The sequence below is a fragment of the Vespa crabro genome, chromosome 8, assembly GCF_910589235.1.
Source record: "Vespa crabro chromosome 8, iyVesCrab1.2, whole genome shotgun sequence".
NCBI classification, from domain to species: domain Eukaryota; kingdom Metazoa; phylum Arthropoda; class Insecta; order Hymenoptera; family Vespidae; genus Vespa; species Vespa crabro.
In genome coordinates, this window is record NC_060962.1 from 7,543,955 (window position 1) to 7,558,731 (window position 14,777).

The 14,777-nt window shown below is 26.9% G+C and overlaps 2 protein-coding genes across 5 annotated transcripts; both read left to right on the top strand.

The window, feature by feature from the left end:
- The first annotated feature begins 486 nt into the window (after positions 1–486).
- Positions 487–6,577, top strand: LOC124426317. Its single transcript, XM_046967860.1, has 6 exons — positions 487–847; positions 2,001–2,206; positions 2,337–2,469; positions 2,703–2,836; positions 5,360–5,561; positions 5,684–6,577. The coding sequence occupies exons 1-6, from the start codon at positions 784–786 to the stop codon at positions 5,782–5,784; spliced, it is 840 nt and encodes a 279-aa protein (XP_046823816.1). The 5' UTR covers positions 487–783; the 3' UTR covers positions 5,785–6,577.
- Positions 6,578–6,879: 302 nt separating this feature from the next.
- LOC124426318 (plasma membrane ascorbate-dependent reductase CYBRD1) lies at positions 6,880–9,206 on the top strand. 4 transcript variants are annotated; one of them, XM_046967861.1, is made up of 7 exons: positions 6,880–7,029; positions 7,346–7,419; positions 7,620–7,706; positions 7,873–8,097; positions 8,177–8,385; positions 8,532–8,689; positions 8,763–9,206. In XM_046967861.1, exons 3-7 carry the CDS (start codon positions 7,679–7,681, stop codon positions 8,917–8,919), a joined length of 777 nt encoding a protein of 258 aa, XP_046823817.1. In that variant the 5' UTR covers positions 6,880–7,029; positions 7,346–7,419; positions 7,620–7,678; the 3' UTR covers positions 8,920–9,206. The 4 variants fall into 4 exon arrangements, with proteins under 4 accessions (XP_046823817.1, XP_046823819.1, XP_046823818.1 ...); XM_046967862.1 differs by lacking the exon at positions 6,880–7,029 and adding an exon at positions 7,090–7,219; XM_046967863.1 differs by lacking the exon at positions 7,620–7,706 and having other exon boundaries at positions 6,882–7,029.
- The last annotated feature ends 5,571 nt before the right edge of the window (positions 9,207–14,777 follow it).

Consider the following 14,777-nt stretch of genomic DNA (forward strand, 5'->3'; position numbering starts at 1 on the left):
TTATTGAAATTATCATTATCGAAATTAAAAAAAAAAAGAATAAAAAATAACGTAGAGAGACAAGGGATCTTGAAAATCGAAAACCATTCACTCAATTGAAAAGGCGGGAATTTTAAATATTATATATGAAAAATGTCACAAAATGATTTGTAAAATATAGAAGGTACAATAATTTAATTATATAACATTAATAAATAACTATATATATATATATACATATATATATATATATATGATTGTATATATATATATATACATATATATGTATATAGATTTGTAGAAGTTGTAATTAAATAAAAATATTTTTGTTTTAAATTAAATGGAGGAACAATATACATGAATATATGATATACAAAATTTGTGTCTATAAATTTTCTAACAAAAAATAATATATACATATATTCGTCCACATTCATAATATATAATATTAAGATTCCACTCTATGTTTTGTAGTCTATGGAGGTCTGTTGAACGATCGAATGTAGTGTGTCAGTTGTAGCGACGACTCCGCACGAAGTTTGTGTAGTTTAAAGGCACATATATATTATAACATAGGCGCACTCTTTCGTAATAAGCAAAAGTAGAATTACAAAAAAGAAAAAAAAAAAAAAGAAATAAATAAAAAAAGGAAAAATAAAAAATAAATAAATAAATAAAAAATTTTATTACATATTCCACATATTATATATATATATTACATATATATATATATATATATACATTATATATATATATATATATATATATATATATATATACATACATATAACGCAGTCTTCGATAATGCCACGTTCATTTGTCCATTGGAAAAATGTCGTATTCTTATATATTGTACAATTATTCTCACGTAAGTTATCATTCCAATGAACTACATTTGTTTAATACATTTTAAGAAGCTCATTTTTTTTTATCATTAAATATTTTTTTAACATTAAATATTATTAAATATCTTCATTTTAAAGGATTTTTTGCATATATATAATATTTAATATAGAATATATTATATATAATATATATTATATATGTATATATTTAATATGTATATATGTGTATATTATATATATATTTATATATATATACATGCAAGGAATCTAATCATATTACATGAAGAAAAAAAAAAAAAAAGAAAGAAGAAAGAAATCAATTGAACACAAATATAATAAATAAGAATATTCAATAATGAAATTAAAAGAATGACACTATCATTATATTTATATTTATAATTTATCGAACTAATCTTTAAACAAATTGCATGTTAATTGTCTGTGTTTTAAGATATCCGTTCATTAAATTTATTAAAAATTGATGTAATTCTGAAAAAAAGAAAATTGTTTCGTGGATCGATGTAACCATGTCAATTATAAAAAATATTTCATTTTTGTTGATAGTTAATATTTCTATCAATATAACACCGATAGAAATATTCATATGTTTACTGTTTCCACAGAGCATCTCAAATCTCTTTAATAATATCCAATATACGGTACGTAACACGCGCTTCCTGTGATCGATACGGTAACACCTCCCAGCAACAGGACATCACCGCAAGCCGTTGTAAACGACCTAGACATTATTTTACGAAATCATTTTCTCTAATTTTCAAATCTATTCTATAATTAGGATTATCGTTTTACACTGACACTTATTTGAATTTTAAAAGAAAAACAAAAAGGAAAAAAGAAAAAAGAAAAAAAAATTTGTAAACATGTAATAATAATAATAATAATAATAATAATAATAATAATAATAATAATACTAATAATAATAATAATACTATTAATAATAATAATAATAATACTATTAATAATAATAATAATAATAATAATAATAATAATAATAATAATAATAATAATAATAATAATTTAATTAGAAAAATTCATCCTAATTATATCGAAACAACAAATCTATATGGGATATGCGTATCTGTGAATTGAGATAATGATTAGGATAAAAGATAAACAAATAAATTATTATTGATAATAATAAATGTTTTCTTTTAGATGCAAGCTGTACGGTGGATGTGCAGCTAATTGCACCGCGATACGTTAAGTCTGGCAGTACGGCAACACTCTATTGTAATCATAGTATTCCAGAAGATCAATTATATAAGATAGAATTCTTAAAGGATGATGAAAAAATATTTCAATATATAAAAGAAAGAAATCCACCGTTCGTTATACCGGGGATCGACGGTGTATTTATGGAGGTGAGAGATAAGGAAAAAAAGGAAAAAAAAAAAAAACAAAAAGAAAGAAAGAAAGAAAGAAAAAAAAAAGGAAATTTAATTTTCTCTTGTTCATTCATAATTCTCTAATTAAATACGATATTTCCTTTAGTACTCGGAAAATGGCACGACAATCAAACTAAGGAACGTTAGTTTTTTGGTGTCCGGTACATATTATTGTGCAGCTTCTATGTCAACTCCTATTTATACAAAACCTTCCGATAATGTACAAATGAAAGTAATAGGTTAGTATAGCTTTCGTTTATCATATCATGCATTTTTTTTTGTTTAAGTATAAAAAAAAAAAAAAAAAAAAAAAAAAAAAAAATTAAAATTAACCTCCTATATGTAATAGTATACAGTATCGACGATACATTTATATATAATATATTTGTATATAATATATCAGTATATTTTTACAAAATATTAATAATATTTTATACCATTATGAAGTATTAATAATATATTTTGTTAATAGTACCACAGACTGAAAATCCGAAGATTACATTTGGAAAGAACATTTATATGGTCGGTGACAATTTAGAAGCAAACTGTTCGTCCTCAGCGGCGTCACCTGTTCCTCATTTAACTTGGTTTATAAATGGAAAAGAGGTATCAGCACACAAAACATGCATACACGTAAACACATGTATGTAGGTAAGCGTGGGTGCCCATGCATATTACATAAGCATAAGTACATATATATATATATATACATATATATATATATGTATGTATGTATATATATATATATACGAAAACATCACATATATATACATATAATATAAATAAAGCAATAGTGTTTTCTCTTCTTATGCATGATTTGAAATATATACATGAGAAAATTCATTGATGTAACAAACTACACATGCTATAGAGATTAAACACGATATTTTTCAACCTATCTATACATTTTAAAATGTTATCTTCTATCGCTATTGGTAGAACTCAGGAATGTAAATCATCACAATTTATTTAAAACTCATAGTTCGCTCTAATCAAACTCGTATTCTTTCCTGCCTTAATTCTATCAATTTTTTTCTCACATAATACCGATATGTACACATTCTAATTATGTCAATGTGCAGATATTTTTTAAACCACAATGTCAGTGTTTATGGAAACTTAGTCATTGATATGCACATGGACAATTTTTATTGCTATTATTATTATTATTATTATTATTTTTTTTTATTATTATTATTATTATTCACGAGCGTTATATGTGTTAATCAGTGATATGCACGCGTACGTACGCGAATTAATATACACATTGAGATATTCATTTGATGTGTGTCTTTGCATGTATTTATTATATCTGTAAATGGGTGTTTTGTGTAGTTATAGTTATTGGAAAACGATCCCACTAGTGCAGTATTTTTCGATCGATATGGGTCATGTGCGGTTCTTGAGGTTTCATGGATCACAACTGGCTAAATGGAAGATGGGAGATGTCAATGTACACTGCAAACTTTTCATCGACCATCGATTGACCTGTACTTTACAAGAGTATACCTTCTACTTTGAGGAGGATCGACATGGAAATCGTGAAAACACTGCACTAGTGAACTCTCCATTTTATGCTGATAGCACTGCAGGTATAAGCAGTTCCACTTGAGATTTACTTTATTGAAGAGGTGTTACATCCTGCAGACCATCCACGCTGTCTACGCCTAAGATTGGGTCTGAGTATGAAACAACTGGTATTAAAATTTTATGGCATGTAGTGAAAAATATTGTATTACAATTTTATAATACGTAGTGGAAAAATTTCTTTTTTCATTAATCTCTACTATATGTAGAATCATAATATTTAAATATTATCCTCCAAAATTTATTTTTTACATTGTGATTTCTTTCACGGTTTCAGATTGACATAGTAATATCTTTTTCTAAAAAAAAAAAAAAAAAAAAAAAGAAATATTTATTTTAATTCAATTAGAAGATATTTCAATTCTTATCAAGTATTATTAAATAATATGTTATAAGGATCAAACAATAGATTTTGCATTGTCTACTTACTATAACACTTTATATATTACATTGTGATGGAATTTATTAAATGTTGACATATTGCATAATGCAATAAAGTTTATGCACCAGTATCATTTCACAATACCACGCATATCAAAAGGGTATGTCGATAATATTGCACTCTAATTAAATTACACAACATTTTTGACTTGTCTCGTAGGAAAGAAATGAAAAATAAGAAAATTATTTATTTCTTTTTAGTTATCATTTATAAACATCACAGTCATAAGGAGGTATTCAACGTGAATTAAAATATTGAATCAAATTTTTCTTCTCATACATTTCATCTAATACATCGAATATATATATATATATATATATATACCAAAATGGGAGAGTGTTTATAAAATAATTTCAAAGATTAAAGATGACAAAATGAGTGATCTATAAATACATGAATTTTTCTTAGGATATATAAACTACAAAACATGACTGAAATATTTATTTGTAATGTAATTCAATTTCGTACACTCATTTGTATGTTAGCTTCGGAGACAATTTAAATACACTTATTTTCTGTGTTATATCACAGTCAGATTAACTGCACTTAGAAATACACTGTATGTGTTTTCTAGTTTTTAGATCTTGGGCGTAGTAAGTATTTTGCTTGCATTTGCAATTTGTTTAATAATCCAGTGCATTCAGAGTGCAACTTTTTTACATTTAATATCACTTATGAATTAGAAATCAGATCACGCTTCGTTTAATCACGCTTTACACGTTCTTGTATAATATCCTAGCATTGGCCATTGTGGATAAAGAGACCCTTGGAAAATTTTGACCAGACACCTGTGTGTGCACTTCAAGACTGCACATATGCGAATCTTTTTCTTGGACTTATTTACATCACCTGTAGTGCAACTGTAGGAGTCAAATAGTTTTAAAGCACAATGTCTTGGATTCCTTCACATTTTCTTTTTCTTCTAACACGGTTTGTCTAATGCAATAAGCACTACTATTAATGCACTTTATACACATTACAACAAGCATGTTGTTTTAAAAGGTACGACACATTACTCAAAAAAACTTGTCAATATTTTTTTGTTTTCCTAAAAGTAATATTCTTTGGTTTTTATCAACTAATAATGTATTTTGCATTAGGTGGATGTCACATTGGTACATCACTATCCTCATACTCCCCATAGTAAACATCTATTATCTGCAACTGCTAAATTAATGATAGAGATATCTGCATTACATACTAGAGATAATGGACATTTGGATATCAGTTGTCATTCAACAATACCAGATTATCCTATGAATCATGAGGAGTATGCTGATGTTAGAAAGAAGACAGTATCAAGTAATTATTTACTACATATAGATAATTTTATTTTATTTTCATTGTATTTTTGTATTTCACTTTTATTTGATATGATACAAATTCTATATCTCTTATGTTCATTAATTCTTTATTTGTTACAGTTGAGATTAAATCTACATCTTTTGCAGTGAGGAGCATGCACGAATTAGCATTGGTGACAATATCGTGCATAATTTGTGCAAAGCGCACATTAATTTCTTAATACAAGTCAATTTATATTTAATAAAACTGTAAAAATAATATGCGTAAGTAAAACAAAAAGAAAAAAAAAAAAAAAAAAAAAAGAAAAAAGAAAAAAAAAAGAATATACGAACGAACAATCACGTTGTCTTCCTTGATTATACAGAAATGCAGGGTGCAATGATCGTATTATGTTGCGAAGCTATCATTCATAGACACGGTTTTCTCGTGCAGCTATTTTTTACTAATGCTTGAAATTTTATGAACTTCATAAGTGATTTATCTCTATATAAACGTGTTTTTAGATTAGAAATATTAACTACTTTGTGTGTATAAGGCTAAACATACAATTGATGTTTCTACAGTCAATATTAAGGAGAACAGTACAGTGATCCACGCAAATAAAAATCCCGCAGAAATCTAAATATTTGGAAAGATCAAAAAAGTAAAAAGAAAAAAAAATAATAAAGATAAATAAAAAAAAAAAAAAGAAATATAATAGTAAATGTACTTCATTAAAGTAGAATGTATATAATGTTTATTAATGGAATGTTTTATCATTATTTATTTCCAAGGATGTGTTTATTTAGAAAATAATTCGAATATGTATACAAGAATTTATTAAGGATATAACAATTCTTAAGATTTGTGTTTCTTTGCAGTAAAAGTATGGTGTTGTGTAAATGTTTTATTTAATAAACTATATATTATATTTGGATGAAAAGGCTAAGTATCAAGAAAAATGTGCAAACATTTAGGAAATGACATCGTTTGATGTAATGAAATGATGTTATATAAATTATTGAAAAATTCTATCAAGTAATTTAATACCTTATATTTTCCATTATCATAAAAAAGAAATCTCATAGATTATCCTGGTTTAGAAGTTTAAAACTATTACAAATTAATCTAGATCGTTAATATGATATACACTTCACCTTTTAGTAAATATTGAATAAAAATAATTTAAATCGTACTAATTTCAATTATGGAAAAAAAAAACAGAAATAAATAAAAAGAAAGTTATTTATATTATTTACTTTTTAAGTGATGATAAATATAAATGTCAATTTTTATCGATACGTACGGGAAATATTTGAATATTCTCGCTTACGTCGGTAGTGGTACGAATATTTCCGAAGGTTTCCGATCGATAACGAAACTATTTTTTTCTGCTACATTTAATGTAGAGCGCAAAGTAGAGGCGGATCTGTAACAGGCAGCTTGTGTATATATATATATATATATATATATATATATATTGTGAGTGAGTATTCATATTGTTTATAGATTGAAAAGTTTCTTTTAATAAATTTTCTTTTTTCTTTTTTTTTTCTCTATTTTATACAATTTTGTTAAACGAAAATAGTAATAATTTAATTTAATATATTATTTCATGTATAAAGTTGCACCAACGTTCTTTGTTATTTCCTTCTGACTCATATTGAGATATAAATGTAAATGTTTATTTTATCTTTAAGATTATTTTTTATATATATAAATACATATATCTATATATGCATATATATTGACTTTGAGCGTTTAAAAAATTTTACTTATATATTATTGATCTCATTTTATAGTTCGTGAATCTTGTTGGATATAGACACACCTGTTGGATGTTCTGACACCTGTTTACAATCTTTTAAATTCTTAGGTAAGCATATAATTTCATGATATACTTTTTCCCCCTAAACATATGTGTTATATGTGATTTTAATTATGTATGTTAATTTATTTTAAAGTAAAATTAAATTGTATATGTGTGTATGTGTATGTGTGTATATTCGTTTATATGTTGCTATATTTATTTTATATGTAGTGATGTATTATTGAGTTGACAATATTTCTTTGTAGTACATGGATGATATGACAAATAAATGATTACATAGTAATAAAGGACATTTATAATTGTCATGCATGCTTCATACAGTCTTTTAACAGGTTAGTATTCTGTTGAAACTGCTTTTGGAAAAATGTTATTAATCATAAGAAAGTTATTTATAATAGATCATTACATCTATGTTATATTGTTATCAAAGAATCAATAATTCTTATCTATTAAATGTAAACATATATATATATATATATTCGTCTTTTTGTTTTTCAGATATGGAGCAAACAGAACAACCTCGATCACCCGTGAATAAACCTGAAGAAGGTTTTACATTTCTACTTACAATTTTAGAATTGACAGGAATCGTTTTCATTATTTTAATGATAGTATGGATTACACAATTTAGAGGTGGATTTTCTTGGACATCTAATCCAAGTCTTGAATTTAATTGGCATCCTTTATTAATGACTATCGGATTTGTATTTCTTTATGGCAATGGTACAAAAGTTGATTATATGAAAAACATTTAGGTGTACAACGATAGAACTCAAAAGAATTATTCTTTTTTTAATTTTAGCTATGCTTATATATAGAACGCAAAGAAACGTTCGAAAGAGGCGACTAAAATTAATACACACTGGATTAATGTCGATTACTATTTTATTAACAATTATTGCATTGGTCGCTGTTTTTGACAGTCATAATTTAAAGAATCCGCCTACACCAAATATGTATACTTTACATAGCTGGATAGGATTATCATGTGTGATATTATTTTGCTTCCAAGTAAATGAACTTTCTATAAAAGTTATCTAGATTTATGTATTTTAAATGATATGAATTTTTAAGATACATGTATATATTTATTTTTACGTACATGTTCGTATTCATTTTTAACGTACACTTTTCATACATGTTCATATTTTCAACAGCTGCTTGCAGGATGTATTACTTTTCTTTATCCCGGTTTACATGAATCGTTAAGGGCAACTTATATGCCAATACACGTTTACTTTGGTGTAGCAACTTTTATTGGAAGTATCGCAACTTGTTTAATTGGACTTAACGAAAAAGCAATCTTCTCTATAACGTTAGTTCATACTGATAATAATTAAATAAGTGTTTTAATATAATCAGAAAATGATATTACTTTTATATTTCAGTAATTATAAAGATTTTGTCTCTGAGGGAATCTTGGTAAACACTATTGGAATATTTTTAATTATTTTTGGAGCACTAGCGGTATATTTAGTATCGCAGGAACAATATAAGCGTCAACCTAGACCAGAGGATAATGTTCTGCTAACTAATAGGAACTAACTGACGAATGATGAAATATTGGCTTGAAAAATGATATTCTTGTCTATGTGCTTGCGCTTTTAGAAGCTATTGATAAGTTTTCATTGGTCAGATTTTTAATATATTTCTTTTTTATCTAAAGTATTATTAATTTTATATTTAATATCTGTTCAAATTGTTATATTAATTATATATTTTTATTGTTGATTATTTTTAATCTTAAGAGTGATCCTTCTTGTAATTGAAATGGTGCTATTTTTAAATTAGTTTCATTTAGGAAGAAACGCTAAACAATAACAATATATATATAAATTTATTAAACATTGTATAATATATAATAATATAAGATATACAATGATTCATGTTTATTTTAAATTAAGATTCATTGATGTATGTATTGTTAACTTATAAAATTTACGACTTTGAATATTATACATACACATATATGTGTATATATATATAAGTCTCTTTCTTTTTATAATTTGTAATTACTTTTATATATATATATATATATATATATATATATATATATATATATATTTTAATGATGAAAAATAAAAATGTTATTCTGCTATTGCAGCAAGATAAATATTCGACTTATAATTGAATTTTTTACATATTTAAATTTATAAAAAGATGCACATACAAGTAAATAGAAGAGATTCGTTTATTATCTTTCATTATCAGATAGACTCGTTTGTTCGTTAAGGCCGTTCATCATCCCACCTTTTATAATGGTTTACATAAACAATAACAATAGGCATAATTGTTAATCGATTTTGTTCAACGGTGTCATATTTTAAAGACGAAGATTTAATCTACGATAGTGCTTTTTCGAATTTATAAAGAACTTTTTATTTTTTGAAAAAAATCGTGTTAAACAATGGTATTGTATTGAGCTTAGTTTATAATCAAATAAAAAGTTTTTCTTTTTTTCAAAAATTCAAGAAAGCGGTATCCTAGATTAAACCTTCGTCATTAAAATGATATCATGTCCATTAAAATTGATCATGAATTACTCCTGTTCTCATTGTAGATGTAAATGCTGTTTTCAATATTTTTTGCGAAGAAAAGTTTTCTACTGTGAAACCCCATGGAAATTGTAACAAACGAGAAGTAGCTCGTACTTTTACTATTGATTCGCATATCACCTTGAATGGGATATGTTTGTTCCATGAAGCAACGATTATCTATTTATTTGTGTACATAAATAGCTAATACTTAGATTTTCTGAACCATTCGAAATAAAAAGAAACGCATTTCACGATACTCGCACGGAGAAGTTTACTCTGTCACCCTTTGGACAGATAATTCTATGGTAAAAATAAAGAAATTCATGTCCAAAGTCATAAAGATTTTAACGCGCGAGAAATTAAAAATTTTAATACTTAAAAATTCTAATTTCTGTGTTAATTGGTCTTGCGCAATATAAATATATTCGGTCTTTTTATTGACTTAACAATAATCTAGTTAATTCTTCTTTATATTTCAACGAGTATACATCGACATTTTCTTTTTCATTTACACTTTACACTTTACATCGTCAATAATGCTTTTTACAAGATAATTTCTTTAAATTCGCGAATTTAACAATTATTATCCTAATTTCGGAATATGGTCTGAAATGGTTTGTTGAGCTAAATCTAGCAATATTCGATGTTGTCAGAAAAGGATTTTGGATCTTACATGATCTTGATAGTATCGTTATCGATCAAAGATGATCGCCCAGAGCGTGGCTTATCATAAAGCTCAAAATAACCTATTTCAAAATTTTCGAATCATTTTCGAATCATTTTCTGCAATGTTCTGTCAGAAATCTGTACTTTTATTAAATGTACTTTCAATAAATTTCTATAACATTTTTATAGAACTTCTTCCTTGTTGGTATTCATACAAAATACATAGACGTGAATAAATTTTATCAGTAGCCATGAGTACACGATCACTAACATAAATCAACTTCGTTCATTCGTTAGATCAGTATGTATTACATTCAATGATAAAAAGAAAAAATATCAAATATGCGTCAAATGAATATGAGAATACTTGTTGAAACTCGTTGTAACCGGAACGAACAGAATTTTCCGGTACACTTAATATATATGAGATATTGAAAAGTGTGAGTTAACAGTAAAATAAATTACTTACTCTACCCACACAAAATCAATAATTATACGTTAGAGGGATTATAACTAACTGAGCTTATTAGACGCACGATGGGGACAGCGTTCCTCATTTGGATTCGTAGTTCATATTTTGTCCATACGTGTCGCTGTAATCGCATACGCTTTACAAACAAAAGGTAGTGAACGGCCTTAACGATGTACCAATAGAAAGAGACTTGTTGTTCAGTGGCGCCAACTAGCGTGGATACCGTACATATTCAAAGTTCTTCGTAGAGTTCTCGCGCCGCGAGTTGTTGTATAATCGGCTATCTTCGAGACGGTCACTGTGTTTGTGCGCGTTTCTCGTCGTCGCGCGTCGGCGCGAAGTTGTGAACTTGTTAGTGTTTTCACGAATTTCTCTTCTCTTAGATACATAAATATTTGTCTCCTATTAATCGTCGCTTTATCTTCCTACGTTATTTTATTTCAAAACTGTATGGACAGGGTTACGTTTAAAACGATATCAAAAAATGTGGAACGTTCGTTAGATCGACAAATTGATTCGTCTGTTACGGTGAGTTATTTTATTTTTTTTCAATACTTTTTTAATTTTCTTTCTTTCTTTTTTTCTTTTTTCCTTTCTTATTCTTTTTCTTTATAGAAGTATACATGTAGATACACAGCGCTCGAGCGCGCGCGCGCGCGCGCATATTTACATTCACACGAATATAGAAATACATACATACACATATCATTGCAAGTTGAACTAAGTTGGCTAGACGATAAGAAAATTTGCATTTACTCATCTCTTTATGATCTTCAATCGTTGCATGTGATAGGAACGTGCCTCTCTTAATATATATCCTTCCCCACCCCCACTCCCAATCCAGCCCATCCCTCTTCTCACTCGGTACGTTTTATCCATAACTCGATCATTATTTACATTGTTCGTACTTAGTTACATACACTTACTTACTTACTTACTTACTTACTTACTTACTTACTTACTTAGTTCTCGTAATCAGATCTCTACGATCTATTTAGTCTTATCAAACTTTGTGTATCTATCAGAAAATATCGTATTTTCGCGACTCGATGCGTCATTATTGTATTCTTATAGGTGTGCATCCTCTCATCGTCATCATCATCATCATCATCATCATCATCATCATCATCATCATCATCATTATCATCATTATTGTCATCGTCATCGTCGAATTTTTCGAAAATAAAGATAAAGATATGGAAGAAAAAGTTTAATTCTCTCTCTCTCTCTCTCTCTCTCTCTCTCTCTCTCTCTCTCACTTTTTTTCAAGATTGTTTTTATAGATAAATTGATCGATCATCTTAAGGCATTCAAATTCGTCGTATTTTTTATATCGGCGATCGAACGAATTAGATGCTTATGTTAAATATCGATAAGGTGATTAGATGGAAAAAAGAGTAAATGAGAGAAAGAGAGAGAGAGAGAGAGAGAGAACGAAATTCTCAATACTTAATTTTTTCATTTAATCACACGATTCACCAACTATTATTTAAAAAGTTTAAAGTTTAAACAATTAAATTTATTAATTAGTTTTTCTTCTAACGTTCGCCAGTACAGTTAATGTTTCTTTTTAGACATATAAATAGTTAGAGAGTGTAAAGTTAATTTATCGATATAGTTTTAACCTTTTATGAATGATTTATCGATTTCTTTGTTAGTACATTACATATGCATTATTTACGATGAAATTATTTGCACTTTACACGCGTATTTACTACGTATGTATTTTGTACATACACAAATACATGTGAACATGTATGTAGGTACGCCATATTTTATTGATAAGACGATTATCTATCTTTCTACGTGAAAGTACGGATCTCTCTTAACTTTGCGTTAAAGAAACTTCTTCTATGGAAAATATAATGGTGTTGGTGAATGACGATGACGATGACGATGGTGATATGGTGGTGATGGCGGTAGTGGTGATGATCATGTGATGAGACGGAGGACGTTTATGCGAATCATCGAAGGATTATCTGTATTTGTGCAGAAATTTTTTTTCTTCATTATTTTCGAAGGTACTTCCTGATTTTATGAAATTATATAAGTCGAATGGCGTTAAATGATGCGTCGTGACATCTCATTTTTCACGAGCATGCATTCTTTCGCAAACGACAGGTCTTGTTACATGAAGAAGAAGAAAGAAAAAAAAAAAAAAAAAAGAAAAAAGAAAAAAGACAAAAAAAATTATAAGAAAAATATAAAAGCACGTACTTAGGTTTATGCACGTCTGTGTGTGCGTACGCGCGTGCGTGCATGCGTCTATGTATATAACTATGTATTTATTGTATGTGTTTGTATTTGTGTGTTTTTATTTCTGGATATTCAACGATATATAGGTAAACAGTATAACAAGTACAGGTAAACAAGTACTACACATAACGTGTATAATTTTTTAATAAATCATATGTTTCTATAGCATTAGAATGTACTATGTGTATATATATATATGTAGTTTTAATTTACCATGCAGTGACAGGTATGTACGTTTATATATGTACTATAGTAATATATTCATATATATTACTACATTATACTACAATAAAAAAGTATGTTGCATATATATATATATATATATATATATATATATATACATACACATTATACTACTAGTAAAAATAGTAATATATATATATTTATGATTACTTTATGACTATAGTGTGAAAAAGAACAGACATATAAATTTAAAAAACAAAGAAATTTTTATCAAAGCTATTTAATTTGAAATACTTAAATGCTTAACCCAAGTCGCTAACTATAAGTCCTTGTTCTCTCTCTTTCTCTTTTTATTTGTATAAGACAATTCGATCTCCAATTAATATCTATCGAGTGTCGATTTTTAATTTGTCTTTTCCTTCCTTCTCTTTCCTTCCCTTACCAATCTATATCCCCACTTTCCGACCACCATATCACTCTTCGTATCGTAAGATTGGATTTATCGGCGTCATAGCGATGCAACTCCCGGGTAATCGCCATATACGACAGATTGAAATCGTCAAAGATTATATTTTTTTCTCTCTTTGTCGCTTTATGAGAGGGTCCTTAAAGGGGCTCTGACCTATCATCGGCGGCTGGCCCTCGATGATTGTTATTACCCGTTACTAATACCAATGGGAATTTTATATATAAATTTATTCGATGCGATGAATGTCTGGGAATAAAAGAAAAAGAAAAAAAAAAAAAAAAAAGGAAAATAAGAAATAATGACTCGGTAATCAATTGACGACGTCTCTTCTAAAATTAAAATTCTATTCATTAATTATTGATCAGTATTACGTAAGAGACGATTATGAATTCATCTAGTTCAGAAAAAAAAAAAAAAAAAAAAAAAGAATAGAAAAGAATGAACCAATCATGTATTATAGTTATATGTGTGTGTATGTATGTTAATGTGTGCCAATCTAAATTATTTTTTTTCAAATATATTTACAAAATTTCGTCATTGTTTTCGTATTTCTATTTTTCTATGGAATTTTCATTTCTTTTCTTTCTTTTTACACGTCGAAAATTATCTAAATAACTATAAATATTTGTAATGATATACATAATATATTTAAATAAATATACACACACACACACAATATTTTTATTTTTTATATTTTATATTTTCTGTAAAAAATATTAAAAACCAAAATTATGTAAACTATATATATATATATATATATATATATATATACACATATATAATATATAATAAAAAATAATATAATATTATTTTTATTATT

Coding starts and splice junctions, on each gene's coding strand:
- LOC124426317 (XM_046967860.1), top strand. CDS start 784: ATGCCACGTTCATTTGTCCATTGGAAAAATGTCGTATTCTTATATATT. Junction 2,207..2,336: donor TCGACGGTGTATTTATGGAG/GTGAGAGATAAG, acceptor TATTTCCTTTAG/TACTCGGAAAATGGCACGAC. Junction 2,470..2,702: donor TGTACAAATGAAAGTAATAG/GTTAGTATAGCT, acceptor TTTTGTTAATAG/TACCACAGACTGAAAATCCG.
- LOC124426318 (XM_046967861.1), top strand. CDS start 7,679: ATGCATGCTTCATACAGTCTTTTAACAG. Junction 8,098..8,176: donor TGTATTTCTTTATGGCAATG/GTACAAAAGTTG, acceptor TTTTAATTTTAG/CTATGCTTATATATAGAACG. Junction 8,386..8,531: donor TGATATTATTTTGCTTCCAA/GTAAATGAACTT, acceptor TATTTTCAACAG/CTGCTTGCAGGATGTATTAC.